The sequence below is a fragment of the Labrus bergylta genome, chromosome 3 (genome assembly GCF_963930695.1).
Source record: "Labrus bergylta chromosome 3, fLabBer1.1, whole genome shotgun sequence".
Taxonomy (NCBI): Eukaryota; Metazoa; Chordata; class Actinopteri; order Labriformes; family Labridae; genus Labrus; species Labrus bergylta.
In genome coordinates this window covers 5,226,510-5,243,717 of record NC_089197.1, presented here as the reverse complement: position 1 = coordinate 5,243,717, position 17,208 = coordinate 5,226,510, and the positions used below count along the sequence as shown (strand labels likewise).

The following is a 17,208-nucleotide window of genomic DNA, read 5'->3' as shown; positions in this document are numbered from 1 at the left end:
AAAATGACTTACTGCTGGGGAAACTGTATTAAAATAAAACATTCATGTTTATTGAGATCTTGGTCATGCTTATTATTTTTTAGGTTTAAGTTTGACATCTTTAAGTAATATGCTCTTATAGAATGTAGTATTTTAAGTTTTTAAAAAACAAGTGCGCACAAGACATTTTTTAAATGAATACAATTTATTTTTTCAAGTAAATAACCGGGAAGTATTTAGTTATATCCTCCTAATGGTTTCACTTATATCTACTCATTTTCTTCAGTGCTTTCTGCTCATATTTTCTATACGTTTTATAGAGTATTTCAATTAAATTTACAAAAAATGTTTTTGTAATTTTACTAAATCAATTCATGCATTCATGATTGAAAATATTAAGTAAATCTACTCATTCATGGTTTCTTTTACTTGATTTCAAAGCTTTGAAATTTACTCAATATTTTTGTGAATGTCAATTGAAGTAACATGAAATAAATAAAAAATCTGAAACATTATATTCCTGCATATAGAGTTGTTTTCTGCAGCTGTAATTTGTTTTACAGTTAAGTTATTAAGATAAGATTGTCCCTCTTCTAACCTTTACACTCAAATGTTTTTACGGTGTCCGTTGTACAAAGACTAGAATATAAGTACCTATACACTGTAAAAAATTATCAAGGTGGTTCAACATAAAAACACGAGTTAACTCAACTTCAAGATAAACTTTGTTTCATTTCAATGTTAAGTTGTAGAAGTCGTTTGATTTATGAAAATATATTTTTTGAACTTGATACTCCGAGTTAAAACGACTAACTATCATACATAATCCATTCAAGAAGACTTGCTTTCTCTTGTCAAAGCAACATAGGATTTTTATTTCAACTCACAAAGTTAAGTTAATTAATAATAATTTAAAGTTAAAACAACTAACTATGACACTTAATCTGTACAGGAAAACTAGCTTTCTGTTGTCAAATCAATTGCATACTATTTTAACTCACATCTCCAAGTTAAGGTAACTTAACCATATTCATACCAATTGCCTTTTTCAGTTCTGTTAACTTGTGTTTTTAAAGCAACAATTGAACTTACGTTTTCAAACTAAGTAGACTAAAGTTTTAAATTTGTATCCCTTATCTTGACTTATAACTACAAGTTTACCAGTTTCACAATAAACATACAACTCATCTCTTCAGAAACATTCATTTCAACACTTGCCTCCGCTTACAGCCTTTTAAATCCTACCAATACACTTATTGCAGATGACATATTAAAACAAGGCTAAAAGCCACAGTAAAGCATTTCTCTAAAGAGAAACAGATGTGTGTGGAAGTGAGACCACATTAAGAAATTTAAAACAAAATAGTCACCGAAGCTGCCCTAAAAAAAAAAGGAGCAAAATTCTTGACAGGAACTCTTTCCAGATGAGAAACCGATGTTTCCGTTTGTACCTCAGGATTCTGTTTTTTAACCCGTGTACTCGGGCAGAGGCTTGTTCTGCTTCGATCTTCATCACCACTCTCTGTAGAAACTCAAAGGAATACTTCACGTCTTCTGTAAAATGATTGTGCGCATCATAAAATCAAACATTTTCCGAAAAAGATCCCAAAGCTTTGTTAAGTTGTCATATAACATTTTAATAACAGACAATTCTATACACAAAGTAAGCTTTACACATGCTGTAATTCCAGGTCTATTTACAGAGAAAAATTGAGAATTGATAATTTTGTATTTACAAAAAATTGATGAGAGAACTGATTGTAAACAAATATTCTCAAGTAATTAAAATAATTTACAAATTCTTTTTACGGAGAAAAAGATTTTAAAAACAGACTAAAATACTGTCTGAAATATAGATTAAAAACCCTGGATCTAAAAAGTCTCCAAGGGAACTGCTTCTCCTCTTCATCTATAGTGACCACTAAAGGTCACAAGGGGGCGCCAGATGACCATCACCTATAGAAACAAAACAACACATTTTCACTTTCACTGATCTCCAGAGTTTTGTTAGTGTAATCACTCATTTCATGTTTAGTAATTAGTAACTGCTGTTGTACCGGTTTCATCCTTACAAACCCAGTTATGACTTCGTTATCGTGTATATACTCTATACTTAGTCAAAGCTTGTCTAGCTCACAGCTCAAAAAGCATCTTACAGTGTGCTTACATGTACAGGTGGTTCTGCCAGCTGTGAATTGGCTCCTCACAGTGATGGCCTCTCTGCTGGCATTGTTGCTGCCAACCCTGGCAACATTTTGAATTGCAGCAGATGGTTCTGCAGGACCAGTCGGTGCTCCAGCTTCATCACCCAGAAAGTTATGAAGGATGCATGTTGCTTCGATGACTGTCTCGGCTACCTGTGGTGACACACCAAGCACCCTCCGGTAAATCCTCCACTGGGTTGCTAGAATGCCGAAGACACACTCTACCATTCTCCTGGCGTGAGAGAGACGGTAATTAAAGACACGCTTTTCCCCCACAGTGTTCCCAGGGTAGGAGTGGAGGAGGAGACTTCTCCTCAACGGGAATGCCTCGTCCGCCAGAAACACATGAGGAATGGGCCCCAGGTGCTCTGCTCCAGGTAGAGGGGCACCAATGTCAACCACCCTGAAGCGATACCGGGCATCCACCACAGCCAACAGCACAATGGAGAATGTCCCCTTATGATTGTAATAGAGGGAGCCGCTACGTGGAGGTGCCTCAATTACCACATGCTTTCCGTCCAGTGCACCAACGCAATTAGGGAAAGCCCACGTGGTCTTTAAGTCCTCCGCAATCTTCCTGCACTCTGCCTCAGTAGGAAAAGCCATGAACTCACAAGTATTTTTTTGACATGTGTTGCGATTATTTATGCATGATTTAATGATTTAAGTGCGGCTCTTCAAAGTGTGGGGGATGGGGGTTGCATCAACCCGGTCGGGATGTCACTAAGAGGGGGCTGTGTTCCCTAAAAAGGTAATGTTTTAAACAGCTGTTTTAAGACTAATAACAAGTGACGGTAGTTAATTGGCATCCAACTAGCCAGGTGGTTAAAAACAAAAGTTACAGTTTTTTTGTCCATCTACTGCAAAGGAACAGATGTATGTAGTTTATAAGATGTGTTATTATTTTAAAATGAGTTACATCCAAAGCATCCTGCATTTCGTTGTATTTATTGACATACTGTATGTGGTATATTAAATGTGTTAAAACAGTCCCTACATGACTGCCTGGCCTTGTCACAGTGGGTGTTACCCACAGTGGGTGTTTGTGAAAGTGTGTTGAATGTCCCACACTGATAAGAGCAGAGGAGAGTTTTTTTTCTCTCAGACAGAGTGACAGATGTTTCAAACTCAGAGTCGATGACAGCACACCAACACGATCTTAGAGTGTGAAAATGCTTCTGTGACACGCAGAACCATCGTAGTGCAGCAACTGGGAGGAAAATGCAATTTAATATTCTGTCATTTCTATCTTGGTCCTTTTTTTGTTAAATCATAAATCAGCTTCAGAGTCATGATAAAACTTCTGTTAAGAAAACTTTAGAGCTCTTGTGATTAAGTTTGATCAGCATGGGTCGTTTGATAAAACTTGTGTAACCTCCTCTTTGGCAGGTTTTTATCTAACACTGAGGACACTGAGGTCATGTTCTGTTTCTTTTCTTTCTTTTTTTAATCTTGGCATTTGGCCATCCTAGGAGGTGACACAATATAATAAATAATAATAATAGTAAATATAAAACATACAGAAAACAAGGTACTCTACATGATGTTTCCAATATATTGACAATCTTTGTATTTTACTTACTTTTTTTTCCAGTTAACACCTTGCATTAAAATCCATCAGAGTAATCTGATAAAAGTGGATAGAACTTAAGAATACGTGTTAACACTTTGCATTAACAATGCGTCGTCTTTGAGCACTTGAATTCTGATCTCACTTGCCAGCCTCGCATGTATATAAGTGCCTTTCCGTTTAAGACTGAATGAATTATTGTGTACACCCAGCAGGAGGCAGCATTGCTCCCCCAGTTGATGGGTTGGTCCTTAACACTGCACAGGATGCATGAGTGTCTCCAATACTAAGTCAGTCTGGATAGATGGGTGCCAGATCACCTCTGAATGTGGTCTGAGCTGTCTGGTCTCAATCCGTCCACAGTATGCATTAAGCTCTTTGCATTATTGCTATTAACTTTTTATCAGATCACCCAATCTGGATGTTAATGTAATGTATAAACGGGTATTAATTGGTGTTCAACAATCACCAGCATAAAACTTCCTAAAGCGTTGCATAGTGAACACACACTGTTACCCATATTCTCTCTCTCTCTCTCTCTCTCTCTCTCTCACACACACACACACACACACACATATACAGTGGTGACAGATGCCGTGTTTCACACATGTTGCAACTTTCCATTTACAGTGATAAAGGCGGCTGTTTGCACATTTTGATATAACGTTGTTTGCTTGTTCTTGGACGATATAAAAAGTCTCACTGGGATGCAGTAAGATGATCATTCTCTCTTCAGGCTCTCAGGTAAGAACTCTGTCCTACTCTGGCACTAAGCACTTCATCCCTAACAAACACGTCATTGTTTGAGGTGATATATCAAGCCCTAGTTTGGCATGTCTCATCGACATTTTGCATGTGTCGATATAAACACTCGTATTTCTCTCTTCTTGATGCAGGTCTGTTGCAGCCATGTTGGTGTTTTCTCTTTTGGCTCTGCTGCTGGTGTCCTCGTCCTGGGCTGAGGTAAAATCTCCAGAATTAGGCTCGTTTCCACTTTAAAAAAGTAGTTTCAAAGCTTGATTAAACAGCACGACGCAAGAGGTCATCTCGCAAGAAGTGCATACAGCTTTAAGGCATTAGTTCACACACAAGCCTTCAGTTATAAAAAGAAGCCAGTTAGCCCCTCTCAGTGCGTTTTGATGCAACCTTAGGCTGTATCGTTATCGGTGTCACAGTTGTCAGCCGCTTTACCGGGTGCAGAAAGTCAACGAGCCCAAGTTATGTCTCAGGTTTGCATAGAAATAAATAAATGAATACGTCACATGCCAAAAAGTTGTCTCTTTCCTTGCAAATCTTCAAGTTAGCTTGGAGGTTGGGACCAATTTAGCCCTTTAGTCACAGCCCATAGATATCTTGGCAAAAGTTGAATACACATGCAAACAGTTTGCAAACAACGGGATGAAGACAATTGCAGAGTCATATTTGAGCATAATCAGATAAAATGACTGAACCTTCTCTGCTGACATGTCTCGGCTTCACACCCTCTGCTTGTAAACAAATGCACGTTATCTAAGAGGCCTAACAGCACTGTGTTTCTTATGACAGTGCTGTTGCACTCAGAGACCTTTACTGGGTGCCAGAGCGCACAAAACCAAATTTCCATTATTGTTGCTTTAATCACATTTTTATTGTTACTACAATGAAAGCATTTGTAATAAACACAACCCAGAACTCTTAATTTTAAGAGTTCTGTAAGAGTTTAATTTTAACGCAATAAATTTGATCAATCCAGCCGAGGTTTCTCAATAAAAGGGCCGAGCTGATCGATATCTCATGTGGCTAATACACTGACTTTACATAAACAAATACCTTACAAATATAACTTTAAAAATCAACTATCCCTTTTAATCTTTGAAATCTCAAATGTATGTCAGAATGAGAAGATATCAAAAGCTTTGCTTGGAATGAAGCTTGAAACTTTTAATTGATTGGAGTTTGAGCTGTAGAGAGCCCCAGAGAACATTTAGGAAATGTTAATTACATCCTCAAAACAGCTATGAAGGGAATACAATTAGATTTTTTTTCATACCACTTTCTGCTGCCTCTAGATACTCATTAGTACATCACATCACTCCCATACTTAAATCCTTTCACTGGCCCCCAGTTAAAATGATAATTTTCATGTACAGATCCCTACATGGTCAGGCCCCATTATGTGGCTGTCATCATTCAACCCTGTCAGGCAATCCAAAACCCCTTCGGTCAAACACACCACAGTTTCTTTCTGTTCCTCATACACATCTGAAAACCTGTGGCGATAGAGCTTATCAGGCCGTAGCTCCTAAAACTCATACTCTTGCAATCTACTGAATCTGTAGATGATTTAAAAATCACTTAAAGACTAACCTGTTTGGTAATTATGCCTCAACTTGTTGATACTCTGCTTACTTTACTGTTTCTGTGAACTGTGTTTTGAATGTTTCATGATTTCTCTTGGGATGTTAAATCTTTTAATTTAATTATTTATTTCAAAGTTGGTTAAACACAAGTTCAATTCAGTTTAACTGTCAAGTCTAAAGTAAAGAAACCCCTCAGGAAGCCGCCAGCATTGAGCACAATTTATTTAACACTGCTAATAACAGATCCACAGAGTCTGCAGGTAAACAATGTCTTATTGGTTTGCAGAGTGTGGTTAGCATTAGCACTGCAGCCTTCAATCTTCCCTGCAAGTTAACGTAGGGTGACCATGAGTCCCGATTGGACGGGAACCATCCCGTTTTCAAGCTCCATGTCCCGAGTCCCCACAAATATTTATAAAACATTAATATGTCCCGGTACCCAGTATGTCGATGACAACTAACTTAAACAAGCTGCTGAGGAGGGCACCTTTGCCTACCACCTCGTGTGAGCAGTGCAGGTCACCGATCCAGTAATACATAAAGGAACATGTTGTGTTATATATCAACATTTTTTCTAATTAAGTTGTGGTTGATCTTGGGAGACATGATTGTTTAATCTTCTGAGGTACTCTCCATGGTGTTGAAAGATTTACTGATAAAACGTCCAACTGTTCCATGAGCTCATATGTGGGTTTGTGGTAAAATTAAAGTGTCCTTATTTTGAGTTTGACAATAATGGTCACCCTAGGTTAACATGCAGATGCCTATGCTAAATGTGGTAAAACATTTATTTGGTCAATATGCCAGTTTACCTTGACAGCCCACATACGACTTTATCTCCATTTTCTAGATCAAAATACCGACAATCCCTGAAGCTCCCACGAGATCTGTCCACTGTGCTTGTTCACAGAAGAGCATTGTGGCTGTCTGGTGTTAGCCATTGCCCTGAACTAAAGTCCAGACTAGTACTAGGCTTCAGTTTGGACATAGCATTTGACCGGCTTGAAGTCATGAAAATATTGATGATTAGTTTATAAGACTAGTAATTCTGGTGCCGACTGGCAAGGGTTCATTTTAACCCTCTAAACCACAAATCGCGCACATCCCTACTTTTATCTGTGTCTGGTTATGTAACGGACTGTGATCTAAACAAATGCCTTTACAACAAATGACTAGATTCATTGTTTCTGTATTTTAGTTTTTATCAGCCTGTAACCAAAGTTTGGTTGTAGGTGCCAGACAAGAGGTTTTACAGCATGTGGAAAAAAATCATTTTTTTTCAACACAGTATAATTATTCAACAGTTGACTCTTACACCAAAGCACAATGATATTTTTTTGTCAGAAAACAGAACTTAAATATGTTCAGGAGAAGCTAGATGCACTTGGTTTGCAGGAGGCGCCAAAATGGACACAAACTGAAAGTTCCTTGCAGGTTTTTAAAACTGAGCTTGAAGTCATCCAGTGCTTGTTTATATTCTGTTCATAACATTTTGCTGTTTTTTTTCCCCATGTCACTGTGGACGAATACAGGAAGGTAAGACCAAAATGTTATATCCCCTCTTTATACAACATGAAATATAATCTCTCAGTTAAGATAAAAACAATATAGCCTATGTATTTCCCAAAAGAATTAAGCGTCTCTGTTTACTGAGAATGACTGACTGACTGTATGCGAGAACATTAAACTCAAAGTGTGCACTTCACTCAATGTGTTTCACAGATGTTGCCACCATTGAGGAGGACACATCCAGGGAGCTTTCTGTTGGTGAACTGCTCGAGAGAGCCAACAGAGACCGCCGTGAGTCGAGCTCTCCTAACTTTATCAAGATTATTCATCCACTAACCAATCCTGAGCTGTCGGGGTCAAACCTGATCGTATGATGATGTCTTTGCACCAACAATAATTCCTAAACGACACACAGTTCTATTATAGCTGTTGTTTGAACTCAGCCCACCTGTGCTGGTGTTGCAGATCCTGGTCCTGATGAGCCCACCCTGATCGGAGGAGACATCGCCATCAAGCCTGGCGCTGACAGAAACGCCGACCCCTGCACCTCCAGAGGCTGCCTGTGGCAGAAGTACACCGATGGGAAGGTTTACATCCCTTACTACATCGCCAACCACTACTGTAAGCATTCAGTTTCATTTTTGTGTCTGTTTTATCTGAATAGAGACATTTCGCTCAGGTTTGTTTTCAATGTGTTGATTGGATTTCTAAATATTTAGATATAATTCACAGTTTAATTAACTCAACATCACTCAGCCTGCAGAACAGACAACACTTCAACCTTAACTGCAGGGACTTTTAGAGAGGCATTTTTACCTCAGGGTCTAAATAAATAAAGTGGAGGTTGTCAATTCATTATTAAAGCTCCTGTGAGGAACTTTCAGGTGGTCTTGATTTTGGAGCCATCTCTGGATAAATGAGAAGATTCATATCTTTCCAGATCTTGTATTTTCACTCTCGGGTTCCTACATTATCCACTGTTCTCTCTACATAAGCCCAAAAAGTATCTTTAAAAAGAAAGAAAGAGTTTAATGCTGAACTGCAGGTCAAGCATTATTAAAATAAACAACTCTTGTTCTGACTCAAAGTATAAAACTGCAGTGCATAGTGTAATTCCACCGTGAGCTAAGGTTACAATGCTGTTTGAAAAAGCAGCACTGCTACTGATTCTCTCTCTTTTTTTTATTCCAGCCTCCAGAGAGATTTCCATCATCAAGCGTGGACTGGAGTCCTTCTCTGCAGTTTCCTGCATTCGCCTCAGACCCTACCAGAATGGAGATTATGAGTGGCTGAGCATCGAGTCCAGGGACGGGTAAGGCTCTGGCCGAGGGTTCACAACTCACAGGAAAGATTTGAGCAAAGTTTCATGGATTACTCAGTCATTTTTATGCCTTTACCTGAGAGACGACAGTGGACAGAGTCGGCAATCAGGGAGAGGGAGAGAGCAGGGGAACATGCCACAGGCTTGACTTGAACCGGGCCGCTCGCCTGAGGTCAACAAGCCACCAGGCCACCGAGACTTGTCAGCACACATTGTACTGGGGGGTGGGGGTGGGGGGTTGATTTTCTGAAAACTCATCTGTTTTGATTTTTTAAGGATAAGAGTTGTTAACAGTGAGACGCATTAGCTGACCTGATTGACAGTTTGTCAAGAAGCTTAAAACCCAGCTCAGCTCCAGCTCTCAGGGCACACTCACACTAGGCAATCCATACCGTGCCTAAGCGCGCTCCACCCCTAAATTCCAGTTTGTTTGACTGGTGTGAGTGCTCCGACCCATGCCTCAGGCTTGGAAGATGTGTGTTTCAACACGGTACAGTTAATGCACGAACACAAGCATGGTTACACAGCATGGACCGCCTTCATTATCGTGAAATCCAGGAGTGTTATGACTCTATCTGACAAAAATCAGTAAAGTAGCTGTCATATTCTCTGTGATGTTCTCCGATGTGCGGACGCAGACTCAGCAGCACGCCCCTTTTATTTTTATTATTATATTTTTTGAGCCCTGTCTTGTAAACTAAGCACGCTTCATAACTACATAAAGCCGTGCTATGTGTTGTTCTACGACATTATGTAACCGTGGTAGCAGATAAAGTTACCGTGCTCAGGCCCGGTTAGTTCTGCAGCAGTGTGAGTGCAGGCCAGCAGGGGAGTGCTTGAGCACGGTATGGGACAACTTATCCTTGTGTGAGCGCATTCTTAGTCTGACGTAAAATTGACTGTAAATTAGGTTGAGACAGCATTTCCAACCTGGCGAGCGTCATCGACGGGCTTCTAAAGCCCCCTGCAGTAACAGATGGGTGACGTCACTCAGGCTTCGTCCATTAATATTTACAATCTTTGGTACAGAAAAGGTGAAAACAAGTGAGGATTTTGACTTCAATTTAATTTCATGATGAAAACTGTGATGAACTCAGTATTGTGATGTATAGTATCTTGAGTAGAGTCTATCGTTACATTATTATCTCTTATGCTTTAATTAAATAAATAACTAATAAAATCTAAGGGATGGAAAACGAAACTTCTCTTTTTAATAGTGATATCTAATATATTCTTCTTGATGTGTGAACAGCTGCTACTCCTACGTGGGCCGTCAGGGTGGCGGTCAGACTGTGTCTCTGAGCCGTCAGGGCTGTCTGTACCACAGCACCGTCCAGCACGAGCTGCTCCACGCCCTCGGCTTCAACCACGAGCAGACCAGATCTGACAGAGACAGCCACATCAAGGTGTACTGGGAGAACATCATCGATGGTTCGACACGCTCACTAAGTTGTTACATGAATGTAGAGGTTGTAAAAAAAACAGTATGAGTGCTGCTGGCTCTTTTCTTTTCTCTGTCTTTTCTTCTCACTTGGCTCTGAACTGAACACTTGGTGGTTTGTGCATTTTCTCTTATCTCTGCAGGCATGGCGTACAACTTCGACAAGATCAACACTCTGAACCAGGGAACTCCTTATGACTACAACTCTGTCATGCAGTATGAGAAGTATGGATGTTTTTATTTTTGTATTTTTACTCATATTTCCCCTCCTAAATCATTCAGTGTTTCTGTAGAAGTATCTGATGACCATCACAGAAGAGTACATCTTCTACTTCTACTACTAGCAGGCCGAACTCCAGGCTCAGATGTAGACTGTGAACAGGAAGTGGACTGAGCCTTTTTGTTTTGAATAGTAAAGTCAGTAGAAGCCACCACAAAGTCTGTATGGAAGACTTCCACAGAATGAGCCTACTTCTCTGTAGATTTCAAACATTAGACAAACTATTGTTTCAACTTGTTTTTGTGGTCTTAAATGTTTGTTTGTTACCATGGATACCTGTTGACCAAAACAAGAAAAAGGAATGTATGTTTACGCTGTAATCTAAATAGTGTAACTACTTGATAAAAAAATAATAATCAGGATGGCTAGAATTTTTTAACTCAAGGCTTTGGACAGTATAAAACACAACAATGAGTGATATCAGGATGACTAAGTGCCCCTCTTATTTACAGTCTAATAGATCAGCAAAATCAGAGCTAACAAATTCATTATCTGACCTTTAGAAGAGTTTTTATGTGACTCTTGTGAAGTATCATTACTAACCTAAATCCACTTTTAAACGCTTATTTTTTTAGCTTTTTTTTATGCCTTTATTTAGAGATAGGTAGGATATACAGAGTCAGAGACCAGGCCTTGAGGACCACAGCCTCTGTACATTGGGCATGCAAACTAACCACCAGGCTACCGGCGCCCCCTAAATCGACTTTCAATCCTGATCCATCAGCGGTGGTAGAAGCTCAGTCTGTAGGGACTTGGGTTGGGAACTGGAGGGTTGCTTGTTCAAGTCCCGATGCCGAAGTTGGTCTGGTATCTGGAGAAGTGCCAGGTCACTTCCTGAGTACTGCCGAGGCACTGAACCCTGCACGCTCCCTCTGTAGCAGTGTGTAGCAGCCCCACTCTGACATCTCTCCATAAGTGCATGTCCACAAGTCCTGTTTGTGCATGTGTGTATTTCGAGCCTTTAAGTGTGAAAAACATGTCTCTTAATATCAGTGAATTTCCCTCAGGGATTAATAAAGTATATAAAAATAAATAAATCAGGGATAGTTTCCATCCCGGTTATCAAACTTAAACTCATCTCTGTGCATTGTGGTGTCTGATTCACTCAGGTACGCCTTCTCCAAGAACAACCGTCCCACCATGCTGCCCATTCCAAACAACAATGTGGCCTTCGGCACAGCCACCCAGATGAGCCAGAACGACATTGACAGGCTGAACAGGCTGTACAAGTGCTGTATGTATTGTTGGGGATGTCATGCCACTCTGTTGTCATTGCCATAGTAGTCATAGATAAACATTCAAAGACATATTTGCAGAGAAAAAAGACTGTGAATGTTGTCCCTCTGTCCCTCTGTCTCTTCAATGATTTTTCTCTTTCTGCAGAAACAGCACGTGACCTTTGACCTGCCTGCCTGATGATGTCATCGTCGGCTGATGACGGAGACGATGAGTTTTTTCGGGTGGATGGCAGTTTGTGTTGTCCTTTCAAAATAAAGCTGCAAACTTCAAAAGCTGCCTGCCTGTTTTATGACGGACGTAATGAGAAACATCATTTTTAATTCGTTAGGTTGATTTTCACATCACAAAAAACAACCATGAATGGAAATAACTTTGATTACTTGATTAAACTTGAAAAATAAGAAAGATTTTTTGATTTTCTGGCTGAAAGTTAGATGTGAGGATTAATACCTTTTAAAAAAATAAAAATGCTCTGTAAAAAAAGAACTCAGAATCAGCAGCCAATTAGCTGTATTTGGAAGTGAAGCCAGCCGCTCTGTCCAAAGCTCAGTATTGATGTATTTGTCCAAGAAAAATATAATATTTGCTGTTGTTTATGCCTGATATAGTAAACATTAAATACATTTCACTCTCCACCACATAGCAAATACCTGATTTCCCAGAAATAATCACTGCAATACATACTTTCATGTTTCCACTGATTGAATAAAAACCTCCGGACCTTTGAGTTGTGGTATTGTAAGGAGCACCTGAAGTCCCAAAAAGTAACTTGTTCGCTCAAGTAGTTAACACTCAGCATTTTTTGGATTTCAGGGGATCCGTAGTGTTGCATACAGAAATACAGAAACACTACTCAGCATCAAAACACATTCATGTACCACTTCACTTGAAAACTTGAACCACAGCAGTGAAGTAATGGCTCTGATGACATTAAAGGGAGATGCCAGCTAACTCCGCCCCTAAAACCGTCTCGCTTCAGACGGGGTCGTTTGCACCAGTTTGGAAAAAACAACCTCAATAACAACGTCAGAGTAAGAGTTTAGAGAAAATCCTCAGTGCTTCACTTTTCTGTTAGAAATCCACTTTTTGTTTCAGCACAACTTCCAGACGCGACACACACGTCCTCCAGGGGGCGACTTTAACATCGGGAAGGTTGCTGCTGTAACCGGGGGGATAAATATTAAATCATGAAAAGAATAGAAGTTATTTGTTCTTTTTGAAAGAGGTGTTTTATTTCTAATCACAAAAAAAACAGCCTGTCAGTGGTCTTGACCGGTCTCAGTTTAAAATCTGGAGTTCGCCCAGTCTGAGACCGAGACAAGAATGCTTTCGATTCAGAGTGGAGGACGAGACCTTCAGAAAGCGGTCTGGAGACCAACACTGCTGCTCAGCTGTTCTGATCTAAAGTGTGAGTCGATTTCATTTTGCCTTGTAAAATCAGTTATATTGTGAATTTTGAAATCACTGCACCCATTTTTGAGATTAATTTAAGCAACAAATGATGACTTGAATAAAAAAGTATGAACCCAGAAGCCCATTTTACAAATCAATATTAAAGAGGTCAAAGGTGAGGTGTTGATAAAATATCACAAACCTGTCTGTAATGCTTGTTCCACTTGAAAAAGGCTCTTTGGTTTCTTTTTCATTTTTAATCAACAGAATTCAAGTTCATTCCCTTATTTTTCATCTTCAAACAAAAACATCAAAACATTTTTTTAGATCAGTTCATTCAACACTCGCTCTCACTGTCATACTTGTGCAGCTCTACAATCAGGAAGTTGATTTATCCACAACATTTTTTTGGCATTATTTGAAAGATCTGAATACAACTCTGTTGTAGCTGAATTATTAAAATCCCAGCTCACATCATCCTTCACTGACATGTCAGTTTGAGTTTCTCCTCGATTTTATCGGCAGTTAGGTTCAACCCGCAGGCTCTCAGAGCTTTTATAAGATCGTCTGTTCGGGCCTTGGCTCCTTGACTCTTCCTCCATTCCTTCAGCATCTCCACCGTCGTCTCCTCCAGGTCTGTGGGATGCCTCAGGGAGATGGAATCCAACTTTGTTTCTTTCAGTCCCAGTTTGCGGCCCAGTTTGCGCCAACCTCTTCCCAGACTCTCTGAGATAAACTCCGTGGCAATGCCCAGTTTTTCTGCAGGAAGAGGAGGAGAAAATGTGGGTTCAGAAAATGTAAGAATAATCAGATAACCAATTACAGTTAATACAACATTTCTTTATTAGAAACACAACTATTCAAACAGCCTCATAAGGCCAGGAGAGACATTTATAAGGCTCAATAATGTTTCTTCTGCTTGTTGTTTATAATCCAGCTGTTCTCTTTGACTTGTCTGTCCCCGAGTTATGCAGCATCATATGTTTAAGGTTCCTAACCAAACAAATCTGTCCTCGAACATTTACGCCTTTTTCCAAAGTAATAATGTTGCTTGTTGTGTATTTAATCCACACAGTTCTGTTCCAGTTAGACAACTCCAGGTTCCTGTAGTGCATCATTTCAGCATGGAAAAACACCCGCTTTATTAAATACCATCACTCCTCAGGTTGGCTGTTCCCAGAGAGAACATGCCACGACATGTTCAGAGATGCTGGTTTCTCAAAATACAGTTCAGTGTGTGCTAATTAAAAGTCATCAAGACTCAGGAAAACAGGATTCTCAGGAAGGACTGATGGACTGTGACATCTCTTCATGAGGCGTTCAGCTGCAGCTGTTAAAAAAAAAACTGTACGATATCCTGGGGGACTCCAAAAGGAGCTTAATGTAGTTTTAGAAAATAACGTTCATGATGTCATAATGATGTCATCTGTCTCAAGCTGACAATTTGAGTTGCATGATGGGAAAAATATGACAAAACCTATGGACTACAAATAGCACTCAGCATATCTGATATTGGTTGTTTGAGTGACCCTTAACTTTTTCTTAAAAGTCTTTTTGGGGAGAATTTTGTCTTGAGCCCCAACTTCATCAAAGCCCACCCTTTAAAGACGGCGAAATCCAGTACACTTCTGATTAAACTATAAATTTCTCTCTCTCTCTCTCTCTCTCTCTCTCTCTCTCTCTCTCTCTCTCTCTCTCTCTCTCTCTCTCTCTATATATATATATATGGTATTGGTACAGGAGATGCCTTTCATAACTAAAAATTTTGTTTTTTAATGACTTAAAATTGCATATTTTGCCCATTATTCTGAAAATAAATACAAAAAGTTGTTAAAATTACAAGTGTAGTCGTTAAGTAAGAGTTATGCTGAAATTATTTTTTATTTTTTTTATTTTATTATTATTGTATTTTTTCTCCCTTTATTTAACTGATGTACATGTGTTTGAGTTTTAACTTCTTGTTATTTTTGATAATTATATTCCTGTTTCTTGAGCTGTTGTGACAAAAAAAAATTCCCCCATGGGGGATCAATAAAGTTTATCTTTATCTTTAATTTAGCACATAACCGCGTTAATGTAGCGTTGCTTTCTAAAATATAACACACTGACATCTCCTGTGTCAATTAAATGTTGTATGTCCATTCAGTCCCACAGATAACATAGCCTTTCAAGTCAATAAACAATTAAATATTATAGAAATACAGAGGGACAGCAGGGGTCCCACAGTTCTTTGGGGGTCCCGAGCAAAAAGTAATCTGTTAAAAAGTATCTATTGGTCAGTCTGTGTTCACACTACTGGACACATTCACTGTAGGCAGGTATCATGTGAAGGCTGCAATTTGTGGTGTTTTTATTAATAAATTATGAGCTTAGGCTTATTCCTTATTTAAATAACATATATAGTGTTTGATTTTGTTTTACAGTGGTGGTTGCGTTGCTTCTGAAACACTGATCTAAATAAGCAGCGCCGCCTGGTGGCCTAACAGCGCTACATGCTCATATATATTAACACTTCATACCTCTCTCCGGCTCAGGCGGCTGGTTCTCGCTGTTTTCACGCTCACAGTCAAAGTTTTGGAGTTTCTCGGAGAGGTCGGGTCGTTGAATAGTCCGGAGAAGCCCGCAGACATGCTCCGTGTTGTCTGCTCCCAGTTTGTTTCTCTGAGTCAGAAACTGAAACAGTTTCAACCCGCTGTCGATCTTCTCCAGGTCTCTCTTCCCGATATCATCCTTACACAAATACTTGATTTGTTCCAGCTCCGAGGCCGACAGGCTGTTAGAAATGTCGAGTAAAACGGCGTTAAACTGCAAAGAGCTCATTTCTTCAGACACAGAGAGGAACCTGCACCGACACGACGATCCGCCCCGACAGACCAGTCCAGGAAATACTTTTTACTTTCACTTCCGTGTGTTTGTCTCAGTTTGCTGACAGGTCTATGTGAGATTCCTGAGGAGGTAGTGGCCAACATTCTGACTCGGGGCTTATTGCGAGGAGCTGGTGAAGTGAATCCGCAATTTAAACTAAAACTAATGAGAACCCTTTTTTTGTGTGTTGCCTGAACCAAAGTCAATGATCTGACATCTGGGACTGTGCTCAGTAGGGGAGACCGGGGTAACAAGAGCCACAAGATTTTACCTAAAAAATAAAAGTTTAGGCAATTTATTTTGTCTATGTGTTGGTACTTTTTTCTTAAAGTGTTGAGATTGTTAATTTATTTTTTTATTTTTATTTTTTTAAGTGGTTAACTTAAAATTCTTGGCCCTGTGCATCGCCATTATTTATTATTGCTTTCACGCTTGCTGAAAATTCCTTAAAACTTCCTAAAGTTTTTGGGGCAAGCTGCATGTGTGAACACAAACAGCCACATTTTTCACTCTGAATTTAACCAGACCTTTTCTTTCCAGTCCCCGAGTACATTTTCAGTATGAAATCTGGGCGCCGTGAAAATTCACTGCGAGCAAGCTTAGGGTCATACATATCCTGTGATTGGCCCTTGACCATAGACTGTATGCACATGACCAAAGTGAACTTAGCATAGATATAAAGACAAAACATTCTTTTCAGGGGTGCATTTGAGAACAGCTTCAGAAGGTTACAGAAGCACTTAGTGGACATGCATCAAAACATTTTATTTACCCCATTTTCCTCCGATAATTAATGAGTTCTTGTTATTTGGCGGCTGGTCAGCGGGGCACAATTTCTCTGGTTCATTGCTTTTAAATATCCTTTCAATGCTTTTCTATGACCGTGCTACTTTGAATCAGCTCGGTTTCAAAAGTGCTTAATAAGGTTTCCTCACCTTACCTGTACTTAAAAGTCAGCGTGTCCTCATAACTGACCTGCTGCTAAAAACTGAACAGATGTCTCAGAGCGTCTTCAAGGCAGAATTACTCATGCCAGATTTGTTTTTCTTTGTTTGTGTCATGCAATCTC

The 17,208-nt window shown here is 39.5% G+C and overlaps 2 protein-coding genes and 1 long non-coding RNA gene across 3 annotated transcripts; 1 reads left to right on the top strand and 2 right to left on the bottom strand.

Annotated features, from left to right (window-relative positions):
• Positions 1-909: 909 nt before the first annotated feature.
• LOC114921299 (uncharacterized) lies at positions 910-3,904 on the bottom strand. Its single transcript, XR_010665942.1, has 3 exons — positions 3,766-3,904; positions 2,147-2,415; positions 910-1,935 (listed from the first exon to the last, which is right to left on the bottom strand). It is a non-coding gene; the product is annotated as an uncharacterized lncRNA (long non-coding RNA).
• Positions 3,905-7,732: 3,828 nt separating this feature from the next.
• LOC109998897 (high choriolytic enzyme 1) lies at positions 7,733-12,154 on the top strand. The gene is made up of 7 exons (XM_020653820.3): positions 7,733-7,892; positions 8,067-8,222; positions 8,793-8,913; positions 10,175-10,353; positions 10,507-10,588; positions 11,753-11,877; positions 12,027-12,154. Coding segments are annotated over exons 1-7 (756 nt in total). The 5' UTR covers positions 7,733-7,801; the 3' UTR covers positions 12,029-12,154.
• A 1,332-nt stretch (positions 12,155-13,486) lies between these two features.
• Positions 13,487-16,171, bottom strand: fadd (Fas (tnfrsf6)-associated via death domain). The gene is made up of 2 exons (XM_020653824.3): positions 15,794-16,171; positions 13,487-14,033 (listed from the first exon to the last, which is right to left on the bottom strand). The coding sequence occupies exons 1-2, from the start codon at positions 16,092-16,094 to the stop codon at positions 13,756-13,758; spliced, it is 579 nt and encodes a 192-aa protein (XP_020509480.2). The 5' UTR covers positions 16,095-16,171; the 3' UTR covers positions 13,487-13,755.
• Positions 16,172-17,208: the final 1,037 nt, after the last annotated feature.